The sequence below is a fragment of the Mustela erminea genome, chromosome 14 (assembly GCF_009829155.1).
Source record: "Mustela erminea isolate mMusErm1 chromosome 14, mMusErm1.Pri, whole genome shotgun sequence".
In the NCBI taxonomy this organism is placed as follows: domain Eukaryota; kingdom Metazoa; phylum Chordata; class Mammalia; order Carnivora; family Mustelidae; genus Mustela; species Mustela erminea.
In genome coordinates this window covers 39,811,012-39,837,967 of record NC_045627.1, presented here as the reverse complement: position 1 = coordinate 39,837,967, position 26,956 = coordinate 39,811,012, and the positions used below count along the sequence as shown (strand labels likewise).

General features: G+C 42.0%; 1 protein-coding gene and 1 pseudogene across 2 annotated transcripts in view; one reads left to right on the top strand and one right to left on the bottom strand.

Annotated features, from left to right (window-relative positions):
• The window catches only part of VCL (vinculin), a 114,444-nt gene extending 112,180 nt beyond the window's left edge, over positions 1-2,264 (bottom strand). Inside the window, exon 1 of one of the 2 annotated variants that reach the window (XM_032311693.1) lies at positions 1,972-2,264. In XM_032311693.1, coding sequence (XP_032167584.1) covers positions 1,972-2,139 — 168 coding nt within the window. In that variant the 5' untranslated portion in view covers positions 2,140-2,264. The remainder of the gene's footprint in view (positions 1-1,971) is intronic. The other variant, XM_032311694.1, reaches the window with a different exon arrangement.
• A 21,564-nt stretch (positions 2,265-23,828) lies between these two features.
• LOC116572813 lies at positions 23,829-26,524 on the top strand (annotated as a pseudogene).
• The last annotated feature ends 432 nt before the right edge of the window (positions 26,525-26,956 follow it).

Here is a 26,956-nt window from a genome sequence, read left to right as displayed (position 1 = left end):
TTCCTAACAAAGCATGTATCACAACCACCTATGGAGCTTCTAAAAAATACAAAAGGCCTTGAGACTACCCCACGAAGAACTCCACAGTTAAGTCTGAGATGGGAGTTGGACATCTTTATTACGAAAAAGCCCCACCGGTGATTCTGATGCACAGCCCAACCTGAGAATCGCTGATTTATTATAATGCTCCCTACGCAGCATTCAATTCTTATTAATTCATGCAATGAAGCTCATAAATAACTTTTCTCTAAATAGCCTAACCAGATATCAACCTCTAGACTAAACTAGCTCTGTTCCAAGTGCAACATGTGGTTTTAAGATTTCATTTCCTGAAGTACTCCATGGAGGGACACTATTACCCTGTCTCTTTACATTGTTTCCTATTTGTTGAAAAATGGAGGCCTGGAATGCAGCCATGTTAGACAACACTACATAAGAATGTACTCTGGAGTCTTAGATTAAAATTAGATATAAAAAGAACAAGAACAATGTAGAACTAGATGTTCTGAATGAAGACAGCATTCTTACTGAATAGATTCTTTCTAAATCTACATAGAAAGAATAAGAATTTGGTCAATAGAGTTCCCCCCCATCTTCCTAATGATCAGTCTCTCCAAATGCCTGAGAAGGGACCCAAAGACTGAAGACTTTCAGCAGCTACAGTGCCCCTGGTGCAGTCAGGGCTCTAATCAGATAAGTAACCCAAGCCCCACCCAGACCCACAGTTGCCTCCCAACCTGCCAACTACCCTGACACAAACTATTTACACAGCTCGGTGGGGGAGCAGCATGAACTTTTTCCAAAGTTGTCCCTCACAGGCAGCAGCGGTCTGAGTCACCCGCCCAGGGTGGGAAAGAGAGTGTGATATTAGTCAGGCAAGTGTTAAAAGACTGGTCACAGCACCTCTTTCCCCATTTCAGGAGTGAGCTCCGCCTCCCCTAGGCACCACCTAAGTTATGAGTCACAGCTCTGGGCTACAGGGGTCTGCAAGGGCCACTCAGACACCCACGAAAGTTGCGGGTCGGGGAGGAGACGCCCCGTCCTTCTCTCCGGCAGGGGCCGCAGATCCCAGATTCCACAGGCCTCTCCCAGCACTCCATCTTGCTTCCTGCCCGGAGGAGGGGCCGAGGAGGAGGGCCCCCGAGGCTGGAAAGGCCCCAGGGGGCGGAAGCCGTTTGACAGCAGGTAAAGCCAGGTGGAAATCTCCACGGGAGGGAATAAAATGAAAGGCGGCAGGTGAAGCGAATGAGGAAAGAGGACTCGTGGTCATGAAGTACTGCATAAAGAAACATAAAGAAATTAGCCGGTGTTTGAGAGTGCCAGAGGTGTGAGCCGAAGTAGAAATGCCTAGGCAGGAAGGAGGAGCCCGGGAGACGGACGAGTGGCCAGGAAGACAAGTGGACAAAAGAGCCAGACTCGGGGAGCAGGGGGGAGCGTGGCGGGTGAGGCAGGTTTCAGGGTGAGGGGCAGAAGTACTAGAAAGGTGAACAGCGCGGCTCAAGTAAGAATCCCTGGAAGGAAAGGCGGGGAATCCGTAGGGGAGCGCGCCAGCTCATAGGCCAGACTGGGGAGGCCTAAAAAGGAGCTGAGAGCAAGGCTGTCAACGTGAGGGGCGACAGCCTGCTGAGTGAAAGGGGCCATCAGACACCCTAACAACTATCATTTACGGAGCGCCTACTATGGGTCACAGGCTGCGCTGGGCACTTTACAAATACCCACCTCGCTGAATCTTCACAACAAACCCGCAAGGCAGGCATTTTTATGATTGCCCCCATTTTAGAGATGAAGAAACTGAGGCCCACAGAAGCTCGGGGGCTCGCTCAAGGTCACAGAGTGGGGGGAATCGGCGTTCGAACCCATGACCATCTGGCTCCAGAGCCCACGCGCAAAGCCACAGGGAGCTAGCCGGCGAAGGGGACCCTCTGGGATGTCTCCTGACCCCGCTCCCAACCCCAGGCCCAGCGCGCTCACCCGGACAAGGTTGCTGACGGCCGCCTGCACGGCGGCCACGGGCGCGGTGAGGTCAGGGATGGCTTTACCGTCCACCTCGCCTTCCTCGTGCATGATCACCAGGTGCGAGATCTGCTGCGCCACCGGCTCCAAGATGCTCTCGATCGTGCGCGTATGAAACACCGGCATCGCGGCGGCTAGCGGGGCGGCGAACCGCGGGCTACAGAAAATTGGGAACGGCGGGGCCGGGAACCCGCTGAAAGACAGACTGCGAGCAGCAACTACGGAGTCCGGGCTTCCCTCGGCGTAACCAGCCCCGCGGGCGCCCCGCCCCCATCGCGTCGTCGCACCCAATGGCAGCACCGCTCAAACCGGGGCCGCCACTCCTATTGGTCCTGCTTCGAGATGCTCCGCCCCCGCAACCTCGCCGCCCAGACCCCGCCCCGCCCCCATTCCCAAGGGAGGGGCCTGGGATTGGGGCTGCGCCGCAGGGATTGCAACCGGATTCCGGAGCCCTAACGCGGGGCGCTCCTTATAAGGACATGGTGGGAGCGGAGCGTGAGGCTGGAATCAGTGGCCCCGCCCCCAGGAGCCACCTCCCGCTTGGGCTCTGCAGAGCTCCGCCCCTCTGCAGAATCACCTCAGCGGGGCGGGGTCTCCTTACCTCAGGCGGCGCTGGGGTCTCGGGAGACCACGGAGCTGTAGGTCTCTCTGCCCCGCCTCCTCAACTTTTCCCTTTGCACAATGCCTTCAAAATAGTCTTTCCATTTCTTCTCAGTAATACATGAAAATGTTTTTGGTAAAACATTCAAATAATAGAAGTGCATAGAGAAACAGGAGTGTCCCGTTCATTCACACACACGTTCCACCGACTCCCTCAGAGATACTCACTGTTAACAGTTTAGTGTGTAGCCTTCTAGACTTTTGCCTATTCGTTTTCTTGTACATATATACTTCTAAGTAAGTGGGATTAAACATTTCCTGGAATTTGATATTTTTTCCCCTTAATTAAAATCCCCCGGTCATCTTTCACCATTGATACAGGTCTACTTCACTCTTTTTTTAGTAGCTGCATGGTATTCCAGTGAACGAAATCAAACAATTTATAGAACTTATTTCCTAGTAATGGACATTTAGGTTGAATCCTGTTTTTCAGTATTAAAAAACAATTCTGGGGCGCCTGGGTGGCTCAGTGGGTTAAGCCACTGCCTTTGGCTCAGGTCATGATCTCAGGGTCCTGGGATCGAGTCCCGCATCGGGCTCTCTGCTCGGCAGTGAGCCTGCTTCCTCCTCTCTCTCTCTCTCTCTCTCTGCCTGCCTGCCTCTCTGCCTACTTGTGATCTCTCTGTGTCAAATAAATAAATAAAATCTTTAAAAAAAAAAAAAAAACAATTCTGCATGAGCATCATTGTACTTGTCTCTGTATTGGGCACGTGTGTATTTCTCTAGGATAGATACCTAGAAAGGAAGTGAAAATTTAAAAAGTATATGCATTTTGTATTTTGATAGGACCAAATTACTAATCCTCTCACAGTGCACTTTGTGTACATCTTATGAATGTCTTCCTCATCTCACATTCTCTCTTGCCCAAGCTTTCCCATGCGGATGTAATACTTTCACTAATACATCCAAGCTGAAGATCTTCAAGTCAATGAAAGTAGTTGTCAAGGTGCCTGGGTGGCTCAGTTGGTTAAGCGTCTGTCTTTGGCTCAGGTCATGATCTCAGGTCTTGAGATGGAGTCCCACATCCAGCTCTCTGCTTAGTGGAGTGTCTGCTTCCCCTCTCCCACTCCCTCTACCCTTCCTCTACTCATTTTCTCTATCTCTCTTTCAAATGAATAAATAAAATCATTTTTAAAAAGGGGGAAAAAGGAAAATATTTCTCAAGGTCCCACATTTTGCGAGAGGCAAAATAGTCTTATAGACAATGGAATTCTTTATCCCTCTATTTTAAGTTAACATTTATTTAGTACTCTGTAAGTACTAGGCATTGTATAAGCCCTTATTCAAATTGAGGTATATGCAGTATATATTATTTTATTCTCCCTCATTTTATAGATAAGAAAACTAAACTCTGCAGTTTACCCAAAATTTCACGGGGTCAAGCTACTCAATTTGTGGGACCCAGTGCAAAATGAAAACATGGATCCCCTTGGGGAATGACAGTAAAATAGGGGCACCTGGGTGGCACAGTCATTAAGCATCTAACTCTTGGTTTCGCTCAGGTTCTGATCTCAGGGTTGTGAGATCGAGAGTTTGCTAGAGACTCTCTCTCTCTCTCCCTCTCCCTCTGCCCCTCCCTGCTCTCTAAAATAAATAAATCTTAAAAAAAAAAAAAGATTCCAAAATATAAAATTTGTTCCTTTCTTTGGCAGTTTCTCTCTCAGCCTGTAATGATATTTTTTTTTAAGATTTTATTTATTTATTTGACAGAGAGAGATGACAAGCAGGCAGAGAGGCAGGCAGAGAGAGAGGAGGAAGCAGGCTCCCTGCTGAGCAGAGAGCCCGATGCGGGGCTCAATCCCAGGACTCCGAGATCATGACCTGAGCCGAAGGCAGTGGCTCAACCCACCGAGCCACCCAAGCGCCCCCTGTAATGATATTTTTAACTTACTATTTAATGTCACATTAACCTGACCGGAGAGATACCTTTTAAATAAATACAGAACCCCACAGGGACTTGGGGGCCCATGCAACCCACTGGCTGCCTGGAGCCCCCTCCTGCCAGCTGCTAGACTCATGTACTGTTCCCAGCTAGAAGCATGGAAGCCAAGTCAGGCATCTCCCCTTCCCACAGGACTTCCCACAGCAGATGCGTGATCTCAAAAGGCATCTTTCCCTCCACACTGAGGCTTGCTCAGTAACTGGATCAAGGGAGGGAAGGAGGCCCACTGCCACCTAACAACTGCCAAACATGCTTTAGCACTAATAGCTTGAGTTGACAATGACCACCATAATGCCTCACCCCTAGACACTATGGGGAGCACACTTGAAATCCTGCCCAAGAGGAGAAACCAGCTGTGATCATTGGACAGGAGTGGGGAGAGGGAGGTGATGTGGGGTGGGAATAGGGGACCAAGACATTGGGGGAGATGACGTATTCACAATCTCCAAAAATCACTGATGGAGTTTCTCTTTTGAGCTTTTGCCTACATTTCTTTCTCAACTAGAAAGCTTTATCTGCTTGTCTAAGTCTTACCTACTGTGGTAGGTAAAATTCTAAGAGGTCTGCCTAGATTTCCTATCCCTGGTATAATCCGCAAGACTACAAATGTAATGAATTTCACCTCCGTGGAAATGTTTGATATAGCACAGTTGACCTTAAAATAGGGAGAGTATCCAGGCAAGTCTGACCTAATTACATCAGCCCCTTTAAAGCAGAAAGTTTTCTTTAGCTCTCCACGGAAGAAGAAGTTAAAAATTAGAACCATAAGGATTTAACAAACTGTCGCTGGATTAAAGTTGCAGAAGGCCACATATCAAGGAATGTAGGCAGCTTCTAGGAGCTGTGAGTGGACTCTGGCTGACAGACAGCAGGAAAATGTGGACCTCATTCCCACAGCTGCAAGGAACGAAATTCTTCCAACACGAAGAATGATCCTGAAACAGATGTTCCTGCAGAGCCTCCAGACAAGAAGAGTCCATTCGACACCTTGATTTCAGACTGCTTCTGAGCATTGAACCAAACCACACCATGGAGGACAAATGTGTGACCTTTACAATTGTGAGATAATTTATGAGTGGTATGAGGAATTTGTTACATTGCAATGGAATACTAATGTACTTACCTTCAAGGCCTACTTCTAGTTCTTTCAATATGACTTCCCACCACAAAACCCTGGCATAAACTATTGGTAACAATCCTTTTTTCCTTCATAACACTTGCCACAATTATCACACGACCATTTTACACATTTCTCTCCTCTATTATAGAGACTGCTAGATGTCCCCAATATTTGTTCTATTCTTTCTCCACAGGAACAAAACCCCAGATTTATAGCTAGCATTTACCCACTCCATTCCAATTTGACACATGGTGAGTTACAAAGCTTTGGTTTTTCTCATCTCCAAAACAAGGATAATAATCTTTTCAATCTTTTTTTTATGCAAAGGGCTTAGCACATAGTCAGCGTGAGAAAGATGTTAAGTGAGGTCAATTCACAGCCAGCACTGGACTAGGAACCATCGTGAAACTAAGTCACAAATAATGTGGTGAAGGCCATGTAGTCATGTACCAGCTAAGAAGAGATCAGCATGGCCCTAAGGATAAGAAAGAATTTATGGGACAGTGAAACTAAATCTGGCCTCAAAGGAAGAATACTGTTTGGTTAGGCAGACAAGAGGCAGATGTTCCAGAATGAGCAAGCCCGGAGGTGGGAGCACATTCCGGGACAGTGATTACAATACAATTGTCTACCCTTTCTCATGGGGGAATACATTCCAAGACTCCCAGTGGATGCCCCAAACTGCAGATATTATCAAACCCTATATACCCTGTTTTTTCCTATACGTACATACCTATGATAAAGTTTAATTTATAAATTAGGCACAGGAAGAGATTAGCAACAATAGCTAACAATAAAGTAAACAATTATAGCAATACAGAACAATAAAAGTTTGTGAGTGTGGTCTTTCACCCAAAATATCTTACTGTAAGTTGTTTGCCTTTCCTCTTATGGTGCTATGAGATAATCAAATGCCTACGTGATGAGATGAATAAGGTGAATAGCAGGCAACTATCAACCTTCTGTCATCTGTCAGAAGGAAGATTAACTGCTTCCACAGTTGACAGTAGATAACTGAATCCCCTGAAAGTGAAACTTTGGATGACAGGGGCTACTGTCACCAGAGTACAGTGAATGTTCACACAGCTCAAAGATAAGAATGAAGGTAAATTTCCACAAGATTATAACCTACCAAGGTTAAGGACTGTGTGACATTTTCTTGTGGTCACAGCCAGCTCAGCATCGCTCTGCCATGCAATTAGTCTGAAGGCCACCAATGATAGGGAACCTTGAACAAGATATAAAAATTTAGCATTTCTCAGTTAAAAATAATCAGGGGAGAGTTTTGGATGGTGGCAGTTATTTTACAAAGTGCCCATTGGCATGGGGAACTTTGGATTCTCAGCATTCTGAGACAGGTGGAAAACCAGGGAGTACAGCTTTCTTTTATTACACAGACTGGGAAATTGAGACATAGTAGCAACTGTTAGTAAGAATACAGTTTGCGGAAATTTTATTCAAGGAAAGAGCTGGATATCAAACCTGAGTCTTCTGTATTTACTCGTATGTAGTTGTTCAATTTCTGTGCTCTCCTCCTGATTCCCTCTTGGGCCACTCTACTTCAGTCGTGTGTCTGAGGATTGGTTCACACCTTCTCAGTCCTCTCTGGTATACTCCACACCCACATGAGTAAGTCAACTCACACACACACAGCATCCCCAGCGCACACAGAGGGACCTTCACTCTTCAGACCACCTCATCAATCTCTTCCCCCACATTGTCCCCACATCAGAACCACACAGTAGCTCATTTAGAACTTCTTCCTTTTCTTCCCTAAATGCTTCATGTACACCATACTCCACCCCATAACCCCACCCAAAACCACAACCACTTCCCCCATCACTTTGAAAGCAACATGTATCTTCTTTTCTTTTTCTACCCCATCTTTAATGAGGTGTAATTAACAAAACTTTACACACACACATACATATACACACCCACATAGTGTACATGTTTTGATATAATATACATTTTGAAATAATTACCACAATCAAGATATTTCACACATTCATAATCTCATATAGTTACCGTTCTTTCCTGTGTATGAGAATACTTAAGATCTACTCTCTTAGAAAATGTCGAGTATACAATGCATTGTCATTAACTATAGTCACCATGATGTACATTATGTCTCTAGATGTTACTCATCTGATAACTGAAAGTTTGTACCCTTTGACAAACATCTCCCCATTTCTCCCACTATCCTCCATACACCATTCCCTGGTTATCTTTTCTTTTCTTTCTTTTTAATTTTTAAAACTTGATTACAGTTGATACACAATGTTACACTAGTTTCAGGTGTACAAAACAGTGACTTCACAAGTTTATACATTATGCTATGCTCACCACAAGTGTAGCTACCATCTGCCACCATAAAACACTGTTACAATATCAATAACTATATTCCCTATGTGTACCTTTTATTCCCACACCCCTTCTACTCTGTTTCTGGGTTCAACTTTTTTAGATGCCACAGATTGTGCATTTTATCTTTGTGTGTCTGGCTTATTTCACTCAGCATCACATCTCCAGATTCATCCATGTTTTCACAAATGAAAGAACTTACTTCTTTGTTAAGGGTAAATAATATTCCACTCTATACACATGCCACATTTCCTTATTCTTTGACAAGCACTTAAATTGTTCCATGTCCTGACTGTTGTGAATAATGCTGCAATGAACGTGGGAGTACAGACTTCTCCTCAAGGTCTAGATTTCATTTCATTTGGATATATGCCCAGAAGTGGGATTGCATTTTCCAAAGAAGACAGCCAAGCAGCCAACGGGTATATGAAAAAGTGCTCTAGGTCACTAATAATCAGAGAAATGTAAATCAAAATCACACTGAAATATCACTTCATATCCATTAGAATGACTATTATCAAAAAGTCAAAAAATAGTAAGTGTCGGTGAAGATGTGGAGAAAAGTGAATCCTTATTCACTGTTGGGAATGTAAACTGTTACAGACATTATGGAAAACAGAAGGGAGGTCCATCAAAAAAAAAAACAGAATAAAACTACCTTATGATCCTGCTCGTCTCCTTTTTGACCAATTTTTTAAAAAATTCAATGTGGATTTAAATCATTTTCAGCTTCACTCTTTTTCTGGTGTTCTCACTGTTTTATTGCACTTCAACCTTCTACCTTGTGTGAGAAAGCTACCAAGAAGGCCATTAAAAACTATGTAAAATTTCAGTTATTTTAGATAACTGCTAATAACATTTTAACATATTCCTTTTCAGCCTTTTTTCTGTTCATATACATTTTTATGTATGTGTTCATTTTTTTCTCATACAAATTTTTTACTGAGATAATTTACACATCGTAAAATTCACCCTTTTAAAGTATACTGTTCAATTTTTATTCCTGCTATTTTCACCTTAACATTATTATGTCAAGAACATATGCTCATGACATTGAATATTCTTCAAAACTTGATTTTTATAAAGTTATTTTTAGCCATATTACATTTAAAGTGTGCAAGAATCATAACTTATTTAAACATCTTCTTACTGGACATTTAGGTTGCCTCCAACTTTTCATTGTTGTGAATAATGCTTTGAAAAATGGCCTTCAGTTTTTATTTTTATAGGCACTGAATTATTGTTTTAACACATTTGTTACTTATGAGAGGGGCAGACACTATTGGTTGCCTACCCAATAGACATTCTCTCGTTCATCTTTAGCTTATAGAATCTCACAGTTGGAAGAGGTATATTACTTATCTGTCATTGCCTATAAATTACTCCAAAACAACAATCCTTTGTCCTCTGTCATGTTTTCTGTGCCTTAAGAATTTGGAACTGGCTTGGCTGGAAGGTTCTAGTTAGGAATCTCTCAAAAGGTTGCAGTCAGCCGGAATCATCTCCAAAGCTCCCTTAGTCACGTGTTTGATACCTGGACTGGGAAGATGAGGAGAGCTGGGGGCTTACATGGCAGTGCCTTTCAAGAAGCTCTTTCTATTTCTACATGGTCCCCCCACCATCACCTCTCAAGCATGCCAACTTCAGGTAGCCAGACTTCTCATACAGGAACTCCATACTACAAAGGCACATCTCTCAAAGGACAGCTAGGCAGAAGCTGTCTCACCTTTTCTAACCTAGTCTTGCAAGTCACAAAATGCACTTCCCACCTGAGTCATGCATAGGCCTACCCAGATATCAGAAAAAGAACACAGAGAAGTATCAATGTCACATTTAAGGAGAACATTTGGGACATCTAACCTGCCAGAAGAGGCAGACATGCTCAGAAAAGGTGGAACCCTTCCCAAACCTAAGGGAAGAACCATGAATTGTCTGAACCAAGTATGCTAATCCCACTCTTTGTTATTAGTATAGACACTGCTAGCTGTCCACCCAAAATGTATTTCCCCTTCCTGCTATCAGAACGCAGCTAAACGACCCAGGCAGTCTTGCAGATAGGATAGCCGAGGGATAAATTCGGCCTTAATGAAACCAAGTTAGGAGATCTAGGAAACCTTTCATTTTTCTAACGTAGGTCCTTGCCCCTTTCTGATGCACAAGAATACACCTCCAAGGATAGTGCCTGATGGGTATGGGCCAATCAATACTGTCTATCTACCTGCTCAGAATGGGTGGTTCAGGAATGAGCATTTGATCCAATCTGGCCCAATGCAAGAAAGAGTGACTCCCAAGTACACAAGCTCCCAAAGACAAGTTTTCTTTTTCCCTCAAGGCATGATGTAAAAATAGAATCTACAATCATTTTGCTTTCATTAAGGGAAAGTTTGAGCTTTGAGGAACACCATAGGAGCTTGAATTTGAAGGCAATGTCAAGAAGTGAGAGGGAGACAGAGAGAAATATGTCTGCAGTGAAATTCTAGACTCAGTCCTCTCCTAAAGCCAAACTGACCTCAGGATTTTTCAGTTACTGAATGTATTAGTCAGGGCTCTCTTGAGAAACAGAGCCAGTAAGAATGAAAGAGATTTTTTTTTTTAATATAAGATTTTATTAATTTATTTGTGTGAGAGAGAGAGGGAGCACAAGCTGGGGAAGCGGCAGGCAGAGGGAGAAGCAGGCTCCAGGCAGAGCAAGGAGCCCAATGTGGGACTCTATTCCATGACCCTGGGGTCATGACCCAAGCTGAAGGGAGACGCTCAAACAAGTGAGCCACCCAGGTGTCCCCAAAAGAGATTTATTATAAGGAATTAATTCATACCGTAATAGAGAAGGGCAAGTCCCAAGATCTGTAGGATGACTGGCTATCTGGAGACCCAGGAGAGCAATGTTTTCGTTCTAGTCTAAGTGTGAAGGAGAGCTGATGGTGTAATTCCTGTCAAAGGCCGCCAGGCTCAAGACCCAGGAAAAGGCCATGTTTCAGTTTTAGTCTGGAGACAGGAAATAAGCTAATGTCCCAGTTGGAAGGTGGTCAGGAAAGAAAGAATTTTCTCTTACTTGGGGGAGAGTCACCCTTTTTGTTTCATTCAGGCCTTCTGGGAGCACTGAGGTGGCTCAGTCAGTTAAGCATCTGCTTTTGGCTCAGGTCATGATCTCAGGGATCCGTCTCTCTGCTCAGCGGAGAGCCTGCTTCTCCCTCTTCCTCTGCCTGCTGCTTCCCTTGCTTGTGTTCTCTCTCTCTTTCTCTGTCAAATAAATATAATCTAAATAAATAAATAAATAAACCAACATGTATCCTTTCTACAGGTGGTGGACATTTGATTTTTCCCCCCACATTTTGACTATATAAATGAAACTTCTATAAACATTCATGTAAGTCTTTTAGTTGGATACATCTATACTCCTTTTTCTTGGAAGCAATTTTTAAAATTGCTCAGTGGGCGGCTCAGTGGGTTAAAGCCTCTGCCTTCAGCTCAGGTCATGATCTCAGGGTCCTGGGATCAAGCCCCACATCGGGCTCTCTGCTCAGCAGGGAGCCTGCTTCCTCCTCTCTCTCTGCCTGCCTCTCTGCCTGCTTGTGATCTCTGTCTGTTAAGTTAAAAAAATAATAATAAAATAAAATAAAATGTAATATTTCTTGCTTCTAACTTCCCCATACTACTGCCTACTCTGATATTTTATTTATTAACTTGTCCTGCTGTTCTTTTGAAAATAAATGAGAACTCAATCTCCTCTTTTAAACATCTCCAAAGAACCTTTAATTTGTAAATCTTACCTACTTATAATGGCAAAGGAATAATCAGAGGACACTATTTTCTTAGCTGTGTGGTGACTGAGTTCTATCTCCCTCATTCCCATGCATTTCTGTAATCCATCAAATGGAAATTTCATTCCCAGATTTTTATGTACAGAACACTTGTTTCAGCAATGCTTTGCAGATCCCAGAATTATGCTAGTGAGTAAAACCACTACATAACAAAATTGATGAATGGCTCATTTTGCATATGACAGCAGTTCTCAAATGTTTTGATCTCAGGACCTCTATGCACTTCTAAAAATTATTGAGGGCCCCCCAAAGATCATTTGTTTATGTGATTATATTTATTAATATTTTCTGTTTTAAGGAATTGATAAAACTTTTACATATTTATTAATTCATTTTTAAAATAATGATAAACCCATCATGTGTTAACATAAATGACATATTTTTATGAAAAATAATGTGGATTCCCTGTAAGTTTCTCAGAGACTCAAAGCAGTTCCTGGTCCATGTAATGAGTTCTTTTACCCCATCATATCATTTTGAAGCAATCGTCTTTTATTTTGACTTTCCAACATCACATTCCTCTTTATTTGGTGACAAAACACTACTTTTCTTTTCTTTTCTTTTCTTTTTTTTGAGTTTTTTTTGAGTTTTTTGTGTATGGTGTAAGGAAGTGCTCCAGTTTAATTCTTCATGTGACTATCCAAAATTTTTCCAACACCATTTGTTGAAAAGATTGTCTTTTTTCCATTGGATATTCTTTCCTCCTTTGTTGAAGATTAGTTGACCATAGAGTTGAAGGTCCATTTCTGGGCTCTCTATTCTGTTCCATTGATCTATGTGTCTGTTTTTGTGCCAGTACCATACTTGATAATTACAGCTTTGTAATAGAGCTTGTAGTCTGGAATTGTGATGCTGCCAACTTTGGTTTTCTTTTTCAACATTCCTCTGGCTATTCGGGGTCTTTTCTGGTGCCATATAAATTTTAGGATTATTTGTTCCACTACTTTGAAAAAGTGGATGGTATTTTGATGGGGATTGAATTAAATGTGTAGATTGCATGAGGTACCATAAACATTTTCACAATATTTGTTCTTCCAATCCATGAGCATGGGACATTTTTCCATTTCTTTGTGTCTTCTTCAATTTCTTTCATGAGTACTTCATAGTTTTTTGAGTACAGAATATTTGCCTTTTGGTTAGGTTTATTCCTAGGTAACTTATGGTTTTGGGATGCAATTGTAAGTGGGATTGATTTCTTAATTTCTCTTGGTGTATAGAAATGCAACTAATAGGACGCCTGGGTGGCTCAGTGGGTTAAAGCCTCTGCCTTTGGCTCAGGTCATGATCCCAGGGTCCTGGGATTGAGCCCCACATTGGGCTCTCTGCTCCATGGGGAGCCTGCTTCCTCCTCTCTCTGCCTGCCTCTCTGTCTACTTGTGATCTCTGTCTATCAGATGAATGAATAAAATCTTTAAAAAAAAAAAAAGAAAGAAAGAAAGAAATGCAACTGATTTCTGTGCATTGATTTTATATCCCGACACCTTACTGAATCCCTGTATGAGTTCGAGCCATTTTGGAATGGAGTCTTTTGGGTTTTCCACATAAGATATCATATCATCTGCAAAGAGACTTCTTTGCAGATTTGGATGCCTTTAATTTCTTTTTGTTGTCTGATTCCCAAGGCTAGGACTTCTAGTACTATGTCGAATAGCAGTGGTGATAGTGGACATCCTTGCCGTGTTCCTGACCTTAGCGGGAAAGGTCTCAGTTTTCCCCCACTGAAAATGATATTCACTGTGGGTTTTTCACAGATGGCTTTTACGATATTGAAGTATGTATCCTTTATCCCTACACTGTGAAGAGTTTTGATCAAGAAAGGATGCTATACTTTGTCAAATGCTTTTTCAGCATCTATTGAGGGTATCATGTGGTTCTTGTTCTTTCTTTTATTAATGTATTGTATCACATTGATTGATTTGCAGGTATCGAACCAACCTTGCAGCCCAAGAATAAATCCCACTTGGTTGTGGTGAATAATCCTTTCAGTGTACTGTTGGATCCTATTGGCTAGTATTTGGGTGAGAATTTTTGCATCTGTGTTCATTAAGGGTATTGATCTGTAATTCTCCTTTTTGATGGCATTTTTGTCTGGTTTTGGGATCAAGGTAATGCAGGCCTCATAAAATAAGTTTGGAAGTTTTCCTTCCATTTTTATTTTTTGGAAGAGTTTCAGGAGAATAAGTATTAATTCTACTTTAACTGTTTGGTAGAATTCCCCTGGGAAGCTGTCTAGCCCTGGGCTCTTGTTTGTTGGGAGATTTTTGATGACTACTTCAATCTCCTTACTGGTTATGGGTCTGTTCAGGTATTCTATTTCTTCCAGTTTAGTTCTGGTAGTTTATATGCCTCTAGGAAAGCATATTCTTCCAGATTGTCAAATTTGCTGGCGTATAGTTTCTCCTAATGAGTGCTTATAATTATTTGTATTTCTTTGGTGTTGGCTGTGATCTCTCCCCTTTCATTCATGATTTTATTAATTTGGGTCCTTTCTCTTTTCTTTTTGATGAGTCTGGCCAGGGGTTTATCAATCTTGTTAATTCTTTCAAAGAACTAGCGCCTAGTTCCACTGATTTGCTCTACTGTTCTTTTCATTTCTGTTTCATTGATTTCTGCTCTGATCTTTATTATTTCTCTTCTCCTGCTGTGTTTAGGCTTTCTTTACTTTCTTTCGCCAGCTCCTTTAGGTGTAGGGTTAGGTTGTGTACTTGAGATCTTTCTTGTTCCTTGAGAAAGGCTTGTATTGCTATATACTTTACTCTCAGGACTGCCTTTGCTGTATCCCAAAGATTTTGAACAGTTGTGTTTTCATTTTCATTTGTTTCCATGAATTTTTTAAAAAGATTTTTTAAAAATTTATTTATTTGACAGACAGAGATGACAAATGGGCAGAGAGGCAGGCAGAAAGAGAGAGGAGGAAGCAGGCTCCCCACGGAGCAGAGAGCCCAAAGTGGGGCTCGATCCCAGGACCCTGGGATCATGACCTACGCTGAAGGCAGAGGCTTTAACCCACTGAGTCACCCAGGTGCCCTGTTTCCATGAGTTTTTAAAATTCTTCTTTAATCCTGGTTGATCCCTTCATTCTTTAGTAGGATGCTCTTTAGCTTCCATGAATTTGAGTTCTTTCCAACTTCCTTCTTGTGATTGAGTTCTGGTGTCAAAGCATTATGGTCTGAAAATATGCAAGGAATGATTCCAATCTTTTGATACCAGCTGAGACCTGATTTGTGACCCAGGATGTGATCTGTTCTGGAGAATGTCCCATGCACACTAGAGAAGAATGTGTATTCTGTTGCTTGGGGATGGAGTGTTCCAAATATGTCTGTGATGTCCCTGTGGTCCAGTGGGTCACCCAAAGCCTTTATTTCCTTGCTGATCTTTTGCTTAGATAAGCTGTCCATTTTGGGGAGGAGGGTGTTAAAGTGCCCTACTATTATTGTATTATTGTCAATGTGTTTCTTTGATTTTATTATTTGGTTTATATAATTGGCTGCTCCCCTGTGAGGGGCATAGATATTTAAAATTGTTAGATCTTCTTGTTGGACAGACCCTTTAAGTATGATATAGTGTCCTTCCTCATCTTTTATTATAGTCTTTGGTTTAAAATCTAATTTATCTGACATAAGGATTGCCATTCCAGCTTTCTTTTGATGTCCATTAGCATGGTAAATGGTTTTCCACCCCCTCACTTTAAATCTTGAGGTGCCTTTGGGTCTAAAATGAGTTTCTTATAGACAGCATACTGATGGGTCTTGGGTTTTGTTTGTTTGTTTTGTTTTGTTTTAAGTTTCTGCTTTTTTTTTTTTAAGATTTTATTTATTTGACAGAGAGATCACAAGTAGGCAGAGAGGCAAGCAGAGAGAGAGAGAGAGAGAGGGAGGAGGAAGCAGGCTCCCTGCCTAGCAGAGAGCCCAATGTGGGACTCAATCCCAGGACCCTGAGATCATGACCTGAGCCAAAGGCAGAGACTTAACCCACTGAGCCACCCAGGCAGCCCCTTTGTTTTTGTTTTTATCCATTCTGATACCCTATGTCTTTTGATTGGGGCATTTAGCCCATTTACATTCAGGATAACTATTGAAAGATATGAATTTAGTGCCATTATATTGCCTGTAAGGTGACTGTTACTGTATATTGTCTCTGTTCCTTTCTGTTCTGTTCTTTTTAGGCTCTCTCTTTGCTTAGAGGACCCCTTTCAATATTTCCTGTAGGGCTGGTTTGGTATTTGCAAATTCTTTTAGTTTTTGTTTGTCCTGGAAGCTTTTTATCTCTCCTTCTATTTTCAATGACAGCCTCGCTGGATATAGTATTCTTGGCTACATATTTTTCTCATTTAGTACTCTAAATATATCATGCCAGTCCGTTCTGGCCTGCCAGGTCTCTGTGGATAGGTCTGCTGCCAGCCTAATATTTCCACCATTGGAGACCATTGTATGTTATAGACCTCTTGTCTGGAGCTGCTTTCAGGATTTTCTCTTTGTCATTGAGACTTGTAAGTTTTACTCTTAGATGATGGGGTGTTGACCTACTTTTTTTTATTTTAAGGGGGATTCTCTGTGCCTCCTGGGTTTTGATGTTTGTTCCCTTCACCAAATTAGGGAAATTTGCTGCCATAATTTGCTCCAATTAGCCTTCTGGCCCTCTCTCTCTTTCTTCTTCTTCTTCTGGGATTCCAGTTATTCTAATATTGTTTTGTCTTATGGTATCACTTATCTCTCGAATTCTCTCCTTGTGGTCCAGTAGTTGTTTATCTCTCTTTTTCTCAGCTTCCTTATTTTCCATCATTTGGTCTTCTACATCACTAATTCTCCTGCCTCATTTATCCTAGTGGTAATATTCTCCATTTTTTATTGCACCTCATTAATAACTTTTTTGATTTCAACTTGGTTAGATTTTAGTTCTTTTATAAATCCAAAAAGGGATTCTCTAGTACCTTCTATAGTTTTCTTATTTTGTTTTTGTTTTTGTTTTTTTGAGCCCAGCTAGCACCTCGATAGTCATCATTCTGAACTCTAGTTCTGACATCTTACTAATGTCCATATTGATTGATTAGGTTTCTGGCTGTCTGTACTGTCTCTTGTTCTTCTTTTTTTTTTTTTTTTGAGGTGAGTTTTTCCACCCTGTCATTTTATCCAGATAAGAATAGACAAATGAGAGAACAAAATACTAAAAGGTTAGCAATGACCCCAGAAAAATATACACTAATCACATTGGAAAAGACCTGAAACCGGGGGGAGAAGAAAGGAGGAAAAAAAAAGAAAAAAATATATATATATACTAGACTGGTGAATAGAACAGAGCTACACACTTGATTTTGGGTGTATTTTGGTCTGTTAGAAGAAACTGCCTCCCCAAATTTTATTTTTTTTAAAGATTAGGGGCGCCTGGGTGGCTCAGTGGGTTAAGCCGCTGCCTTCGGCTCAGGTCATGATCTCAGGGTCCTGTGATCGAGTCCCACATCAGGCTCTCTGCTCAGCGGGGGACCTGCTTCCCTTCCTCTCTCTCTGTGATCTCTTCCCTTCCTCTCTCCTACTGTGATCTTTTCTGTCAAATAAATAAATAAAATCTTTAAAAAAAAAAAAAGATTTTATTTATTTATTTGATAGAGAGAGATCACAAGTAGGCATAGAGGCAGGCAGAGAGAGAGAGAGGAGGAAGCAGGCTCCCTGCTGAGCAGAGAGCCCGATGCAGGACTCGATCCCAGGACCCTGAGATCATGACCTGAGCCGAAGGCAGTGGCTTAACCCACTGAGCCACCCAGGCGCCTCATGCCTCCCCAAATTTTAAAGAAAGAAAAACATATATATACAAAAATAAGGGTAAAGACAATGAAAGGATAGAACATGACTGTAAAGATGAAAATTGAAAAATATTCTAAAAAAGGAATTGATAAGTTGGTTGAAAAAAGAAAAAAAAGAAGAAGAAAGAATGTGATCAGGCTGGAGACTAGAGCAAAGCCATGTGCTAGATTTAGGGTACACTTTGATCTGTTAGAAGAAACTGTATTAAGGAGGACACATTTTGCATGGAGCCCTGGGTGTGGTGCATAAACAATGAATTTTGGAACACTGAAAAAATATATATAAATAAATAAAGGGGGCACCTGGGTGGTTCAGTGGGTTAAGCCTCTGCCTTCAGTTCAGGTCATGATCTCAGGGTCCTGGGATTGAGCCCCACATCGGGCTCTCTTCTCAGCAGGGAGCCTGCTTCCCCCACTCGCTCTCTGCCTGCCTTTCTGCCTACTTGTGATCTCTCTCTGTGTCAGGTGGATAAATAAAATCTTAAAAAAAGAAGAAGAAGAAGAAGGAGGAGGAGGAGGAGGAGGAGAAGGAGGAGGAGGAGGAGAAGGAGAAGAAACTGTATCCCAAAATTTTAAAGAAAGAAAAACCCATATGTATATTAAAAATAAGGTTAAATACAATGAAGGGATAGAATATTACTATACAATGAAAATTTAAATTTAAAAAGATTTTTTGAGGGCACCTGGGTGCCTCAGTGGGTTAAGCCTCAGCCTTCAGCTCAGTCATAATCCCAGGGTCCTGGGATTGAGCCCCGCATCAGGCTCTCTGCTCAGTGGGGAGCATGCTTCCCCTTCTCTCTCTGCCTGTCTCTCTGCCTGCCTCTCTGCCTACTTGTGATCTCAATCTCTCTCTCTCTCTGTCAAATAAATACATAAATTTTTTAAAGTTTTTTGAAAAGGTATTGATAAGATAAAATAGTTTTAAAAAGGTCAAAGTAAGAAAGAAGAAAAAATAAAATAAGAAAAAAAATTTTTTTTATTTTAACTTTGAAAGACTAAAGAATCATGAGGGGAAAACCATGAATTCTATATGCTGCATTCCCCTAGCCCTGGGGTTCTGCATTCTCATTGACAGGTGAACTTGGTCTAGGCTGGATGTTCTTGCTGATCTTCTGGGGATGGGGCCTGTGGCAGTGATTCTCAAATATCTTTGCCAGAGGTGGAATTGCACCACCCTTGCCAGGGGCCAGTCTAAGTAATCTGCTTGGGTCTGCTCTTGGGAGCTTTTGTTATCTGAATGCTTTCCATACAGGTTTAGAGGAGGAGAACTGAAGATGGCGGCCTCCCAGTCTCCAGCATGGAGGAGCTGAGAGCTCAGGGCCCCACTCCTCAGTGCTCCCACAGAGAAGAGAAGTCAATCCCTCCTGTCTCCCTGGTCTCCGGCCACACTCTGAGCTCACCTGACTGTGACCGAGCGTTTCTATCTCTGACGCATAGTCCCATTTGGAGTCTCCAAATGCAGCAGATTCCTGCAACAAGCTCCTGCACCACTACCCCTTGGGCAGAAAGGTGAGTTTTCCCAGATATGCCACTTGTGGGGTCCCTGCTCAGCAGGGACCCACCTGTGCCTCCGATCATGGTTTAAGGTAACCCCGAGCTGGGAACCCCTTCCTCAGCTCCGTCTCTGCAGCTGGCTTCCCTGCTCTGATACCTGGCAGCTCTGCCACACTCAGACAACCCTGGTCTTTTTGTAACCCAGCGGGTCCTGAGACCACACTGTCTCTGTGAGGGCTCTACCCCCTGCTTAGCCTCTGGAGCAACGTCCCGCAGTGGAGCAGACTTCTAAAAAGTTCTGATTTTGTGCTCAGCTGCTCTACCACTTGCCGGGGGCTGGCCCCTCCCCCAGCAGTCTATCTTCCTGTATATCACCTGAGATTCACTTTTCTCACATCCTACCTTCCAGAAAGTGGTCACTTTTCTGTTCCTAGAATTGCTGCTCTTCTTCTCTTCAATCTCCTGTTGAATTTATAGGTGTACAGAATGGTTTGATAACTATCTAGCTGAACTCCTAGGACCTGAAAATATTTATGTCTCCTGCTCCTCCACCATCTTGCTGCTTCCCCACTTATAACTTTTAAGTAATACTTTTTATTTGACTTAAAAAATCTGAAGATCCAGTTTTTATCAAGGTAATCCATTGTATATATGTTGTTTTCATTTAGTCCAAAAAACAATAATGTCTTCCATTCATCTCCATTTTACAGAAGAGGAAACTTAATTTCAGAGAAATTGGGAAATTTACTCAAGGTTCACTGAGTCTTAGAGACAGAAATTATACTGAGTTCCTTCTAGCTCACAATCTCATTCTTTTTATACTTTTTGAGATGCCACTGAAACTCGAGTTTGCTAAAATCTTTGTTAATGATAATAATATGGATCTTTAAGCAAATTTGTTTGTCCTTTTTGTTATTTTTTTTTCTTAAGAGAGAGCTCATGAGGTGGGGGAAGAAGGGGGAGCAGAGAGAAAGAGAATCTCAAACGCCACACGGGGCTCAGTCTTAGGACCCTGAGATCATGACCTGAGACAAAATCAACAGTCAGATGCTTAACTGACTGAGCCCCTCAGGTGCTCTATCCTTTTTGCTATTTAAGAAAATTGAACTGTGAACTGCTTGGTGGGAATGCAAGCTGGTGCAGCCACTCTGGAAAACAGCATGGAAGTTCCTCAAAATGTTGAAAATAGAACTGCCCTATGACCCAGCAATTGCACTATTGGGTATTTACCCTAAGGATACAAACGTAGTGATCCAAAGGGGCACGTGCACCCGAATGTTTATAGCAGCAATGTCCACAATAGCCAAACTATGGAAAGAACCTAGATGTCCATCAACAGATGAATGGATCAAGAAGATGTGGTATATATACACGATGGAATACTATGCAGCCATCAAAAGAAATGAAATCTTGCCATTTGCGACAACATGGATGGAACTAGAGCGTATCATGCTTAGCGAAATAAGTCAAGCAGAGAAAGACAACTATCATATGATCTCCTTGATATGAGGAAGTGGTGATGCAACATGGGGGCTTAAGTGGATAGGAGAAGAATAAAGGAAACAAGATGGGATTGGGAGGGAGACAAACCATAAGTAACTTTTAATCTCACAAAACAAACTGAGGGTTGCTGGGGGGAGGGGGTTTGGGAGAAGGGGGTGGGATTATGGACATTGGGGAGGGTATGTGCTTTGGTGAGTGCTATGAAGTGTGTAAACCTGGTGATTCACAGACCTGTACCCCTGGGGATAGAGTATTATGCCTCCATCAGAAAGGATGAATACCCAACTTTTGTAGCAACATGGACGGGACTGGAAGAGATTATGCTGAGTGAAATAAGTCAAGCAGAGAGAGTCAATTATCATATGGTTTCACTTATTTGTGGAGCATAACAAATAGCATGGAGGACATGGGGACTTAGAGTGGAGAAGGGAGTTGGGGGAAATTGGAAGGGGAGGTGAACCATGAGAGACTATGGACTCTGAAAAACAATCTGAGGGTTTTGAAGGGACGGGGGGTGGGAGGTTGGGGTACCAGGTGGTGGGTATTATAGAGGGCACGGATTGCATGGAGCACGGGGTGTGGTGCAAAAATAATGAATACTGTTATGCTGGAAATTAAAAATAAATAAATAAATAAATAAATAAATAAAAATACAAAAAAAAAAAAGTTGAATATACATATATGTTTACTATATGTTGCTCAAATTTCCGACACATATTTTTTAAAAAGGCTTTTCTTTTCTCTTCCTCTTTCCCTTTTTTGCAGCTGAGCTTTCCACTGGTATCCAGTAAGAGGTGGAGGTTGGCATGTCCAGGGTTAGGCAAATAAATAAATACAGATTTTTCACTATCAGAAAAAAGTGTTATAACTATGGAAGTTAGGAAGTCCATAACATATCCTGGAGTATTGCACAGGAATTGGAGATATCAGTATTATGGCCTGATTAGATAGATAGATAAATATAATTGTGTGTAGGGCATCTGGGGGCAACTGCCTTTGACTCAAATCATGACCCCAGAGTCTGGGATCAAGCCCCTGTACAGCTCCCTGCTCAGTGGAGAGTCTGTTTCTCCTGTTGCCCCTTCCCCAACTCATACATGGGCATGCTCTCTCTCTCGCTCCTTCTCTCAAATAAATAAAATCTTTAAAAATGCTATAAAAATAATACTAATTCTGTGTGTATATGTGTGTGTGTTCTAACTTGTTCACTAAGAGGTCTAGACGCAATAGTATTCTGATAACAATGAGATCAGATATTTAGCTCTTGGTTTCTAGATAACATTATCCACTAAAAGGAACCAGTTCTCTGCCAGAATGACCAACTCTAGGGGAAATATAAGATGTATGTATTTAGAACATTTTATGACACTAAAAAGTTTAAAAAAAAATGTTTGAAAAATGATGGAGACATGTCCGTAAGACATAGCAACCAGTTTGAAGGGGCTACTGCTGGTCAAGTCTGGGATAAAGTGAATATCAAAATAAGTAATAATACCAACAGATTGTAACTCTGTGAGTAAAAAAGAAATCCTGAAAAAAAAAAAAGAACGAAAGATCCTGGGTCCATATTGACATTAATTAATAGGAGAGAAAGGAAATTTCTATCCTACCTGATAAATCTAGAAGGAATAATAAGTTTAGAAAAATCCCTATTTCATAATCATCAGAATAATTTATTCAGGTTAGAATCATTAATCAATGCTTAAGCTGATGGAAAGTTGATAAGAAACAAGATATTCAAATGATCTCAAAGATTCTTCATACAAAATAATTAATAATTATGTTACAGTAGAGAACCTGGCAGACACCGTCTTAACTAAGTAATAGCAGTTGACATCACCATTAATGGAACAAATTAATGTCATATGATTCCAGGAGACTCACACAGCATTACTTCTATGAGATTTCTGACAAAATGCATACATTAAAAAGAAACAGCAGACAAGTTCCCATAATTGTGAAACATTCTCAAAAGTAACTGGTTTCGGGGCACCTGGGTGGCTCAGTGGGTTAAGCCTCTGCCTTCAGCTCAGTCATAATCCCAGGGTCATGGGATCAAGCCTCACATTGGGCTCTCTGCTCAGCGGGGAGCCTCCTTCATTCTCTCTCTCTGCCTGCCTCTCTGCCTACTTGTGATCTCTCTCTCTGTCAAATAAACAAATAAAATCTTAAAAAAAAAAAAAAAAGTAATTGGTTTGGGCTCTCCAAAACTGCCAAAATCATGAAAGAAGACTAAGAAACTGAGAAACTTCCAGGTGAAGAAGACTAAAGAGACAGGACAACTAAATGCAACATGAGATTCTAACTCAAATCCTGGACATATAAGGGACATTACTGAGATCATGGGTAAGACTCGTATGGGGTATATACCTGAGATGATATTATTGGATGGAATTAATTTCCTGATTTGGATTGTTGTACTGAATCCCTGCACTCATGAAATACAGACTGGAATATTAAAGGGTAATGGGGCATCATGTTTACAATTTATTTTCAAATGATTAAGAAATAATAATAATAATAAGTGGAGGATCAAGATGGAAGATAGATGGACTGTCTGCGTATATTTCGTCACTTTTTTATAAATTTGAAATTATTTCCAAAGAACTACGGCAGTTTCTTCCCCTAAAGAACTTTAAGAACAGCTTCCCCCAAAGAACTTTAAGAACAGCAAAGCCATGAACATCTGTGGGATTAAAAGATTAGAAGAATACAAACCAAGAGGCGCCTAGGTGGCTCAGTGGCTTAAACCTCTGCCTTCTGTTCAGGTTATCATCTCAGGATTCTGGGATCGAGCCCTGCAGCAGGATCTCTGCTCAGCGGGGTGCCGGCTTCTCCCTTCCCCTCTGCCTACCTCTCTGCCTACTTGCGATCTCTCTCTCTGTCAACTAAACAAATAAAATCTTAAAAAAAAAAAAAAAAAAGAATACAAACCAAAAATATTCATTTCAATTATTTATGGCTACACAATAGAAACACTCCAAAATTCAGTGGCTTTATTGTCTTATCTGTCATGCTTCCATGGATTGACCGGCCTCAGTCGGGAGTTTTGCTCCATGTGATGTCAGATGAAGCTGCAGTTATTTGGGTCTCCATTAGACCAGAACATCCAAGATGGCGTACCTACATGCCTGGAACTTTGCTGAGGATGGTTAGGAGGGGCAGGGGAGAAATGGGCTTCTGGGATGGCCGGGCCTCTTTCTCCATCCAGTCCCAGGGTCTCTCCCTTTCTACCTGGCCTCTCCAGATCACTTCTCTATGGGACTGTCCAACTGGGTGGAGAATTTACACAAGACAGAACAAAGGAGATAGAAGTTTATTGAATACACTGCAAGAGAGAAGTGGGCAGGACAGTAAAGGAGACACTGTCTGGCAGGAGGCAGTGTGGGGGAAGGGGCTGCAGTTAAGAGGGAAGGTGAGGAGCTGTGGGAACTATGGAATTTTCCTTTTTGGTAACTGTGTTAAGGTGTAAGTAACTCATTGGTCAGCTAGGGCTTACGGATATTTTGAGGTGGGTCACCTAATGGGCCTGTTTGTATTCAACTAGGGTTTCACTGTGGGCCCCCTCTACCCCACTCAGGTTTCCGTTGTTAAAGTAGGTTGCCTAAAAGTGGTCTCTACAATCTCTCCTGCAGGGCAGCCAGACTTTTTACATGGCACTTTAGGACTCCCCAAAAGTGCCAAAGCAGGGTGCCTGGGTGGCTCAGTTGGTTAAGTATCAGACTCGTGATCTTGGCTCAGGTCTTGATCCCGGGTCTTGAGATCGAGCCCCACCACCGCCCCACCCTGGTGCTGGGCTGGAGCCTGCTTAAGATTCCCTTTCCCTTTCCCTTTTGCGCAAAATTTGCCAAGTATTTGCAAGGCTTAAGTCTAGAACTGATGTCACTTTCACTGTAGTCTACTGGTTAAAACAAAACAAAGCAAAACAAAAAAGTAGAAAAATGTAGAGAAATGTTCAAAGATACAAAAACTGTATCATGCACCCATCATCGAGCTTCAAAATTTTGGATGACACTTTAAATCTAATTTAAAATATTACTAATTTTAGGGGCATCTGGGTGGCTCAGTGGGTTAAAGCCTCTGCCTTCGGCTCAGGTCATGACCCTGAATCAAGCTCTCTGCTCATCAGGGAGCTTTCTTCCTCTTCTCTCTCTGCCTGCCTCTCTGCCTATTTGTGATCTCTGTCTGTCAAATAAATAAACAAAATATTTTTTAAAATAAAATAAAACATTACTAATTTTAAAAAGGAGAGTGATGTCTATCCAGATTCTATGTGAGAGGGGACCATACAAAAGCATATATAATAGGGAGCCCCTATCAATCAATAGTTTATGGATATTTTAATTGTTTCCACTTTTTGACTATTATGAATAATGCTGCTATGAGCGTTCACATACACGTTTTTATGTAGACATTAGTTTTCATTTCTCTTGGGCGGACATCTGGGTCCATGAATATTTAAATATATTTTAAAATAATTCTATATATTTAATTAATTCTATGTAATTAATTAATTATATTTCATTACATGTATACATTTAATTAATTTTATATCATTTATAATCTATCTGATTCATTGATATTTTCATGAGAAAACTAATGGTTATTTTCCAGTTATTAAACTTTTTCTTTCTAATCTACAGTGAATAGTAAATAATAGTTCATTTGGGGGAAGACGATTAGAGAGTATGATGGGTCCTTTACTCGAAGGATAAAGGAGTTTAAGAGCTTAGACGCTGAATGCCACTGCATGGTTTAAAATCCTGATTCTAGCTCACTCGCTGCAGCCAGCCCGCACTCCAGGTTCTCCCACCACCTTCACTGATCCCAGTGGAAAAGGAGATCCCAGCGCTTGTCATTGACAATGGCTCTGGCAGGTGCAAGGCTGACTTTGCTGAGGATAACACCCTCCCCTTCTCCCTCCGCCATTTGTGTTCCTATCCATCATCTGGCAGCCCCGACATGAGGGCATTACGGTGGATATGGGCCAGAAGAACCCCATTGAACACAGCATTGTCACCAATGGGGACGACATGGAGAAGATCTGGCACCACACCTTCTACAACAAGCTGCGCATGGTCCCCGAGGAGCATCCCATGCTGCTGACCGAGGCCCCCCGAACCCTGAGGCCAACCATCAGATGACTCAAATCATGGAGACCTCAACACTCCACGTATGAGGCCATCCGGGCTGTGCTGTCCCTGTATGCTTCTGGCCACACCACTGGTATTGTCATGGACTCTGAGGATGCAATATCCCACACTGTGCTCTGCTACATCACTTTGGATTTTGAGCAGGAGGTGGCCACCATATGTCTTCCTCCTCCTTGGAGAAGAGCTATGAGGTGCCAGATGGGCAGGTGATCACCAATGGCAGCAAGGGATTCCACTGTCCTGAGATGCCCTTCCAGCCTTCCTTCCTGGGTATGGGTACGGAGACCACCTTCAACTTCATCATGAAGTATGATGTCGACATCCAGAAGGACTTCTACACTGACATGGTGCTGTCTGGCGGGACCACTGTGTACTCCGGCATCACAGATAGGATGCAGAAGGTGATCATAGCTCTGGAACCCGACATGATGAAGATCAAGATCATGTCTCCTCCTGAACGCAAGTACTCTGTGTGGGACCACCATGTACTCCGGCATCACAGATAGGATGCAAAAGGAGATCATAGCTCTGGAACCCAACATGATGAAGATCAAGATCATCTTTCCTCCTGAACACAAGTACTCTGTGTGGGTCAGAGGCTCCGTGCTAACCTCACTGTCCACCTTCCAGCAGATGTGGGTCAGCAAGCAACAGTGATGAGTTGGGCCCCTCCACATCCACCACAAATGCTTCTAAATGGACTGCAGGCAGATGCTTAGCATTTGCTGCATAAATGAACTCCAGAGTATAAATTTGTTCCAGCAAGTGTGTATACCTCATGCTAGCCTCAGGACCCTGGAATAAGCCTTTGAGAGGAAATTTGTCCTTGAAGCTTGTATCTGATATCAGCACTGGATTGGAGAACTTGTTGCTGATCTTGACCTTGTATCCAAGTTAACTATTCCCTTGGTATATGTTTAATACCCTGCACATATCTTTGATTTAAACCCTTAGCATGTGTGGCTCAGTCACTTCATCCTGAGGTTGATGATAACATGTTCATGGAAGAGAAATCCATTGACTTGAGAATCTGTGAGACCATAAGGTTCTTTTTTTTTTTTTTAAGTTTTTATTTGATAGGGAGCACAA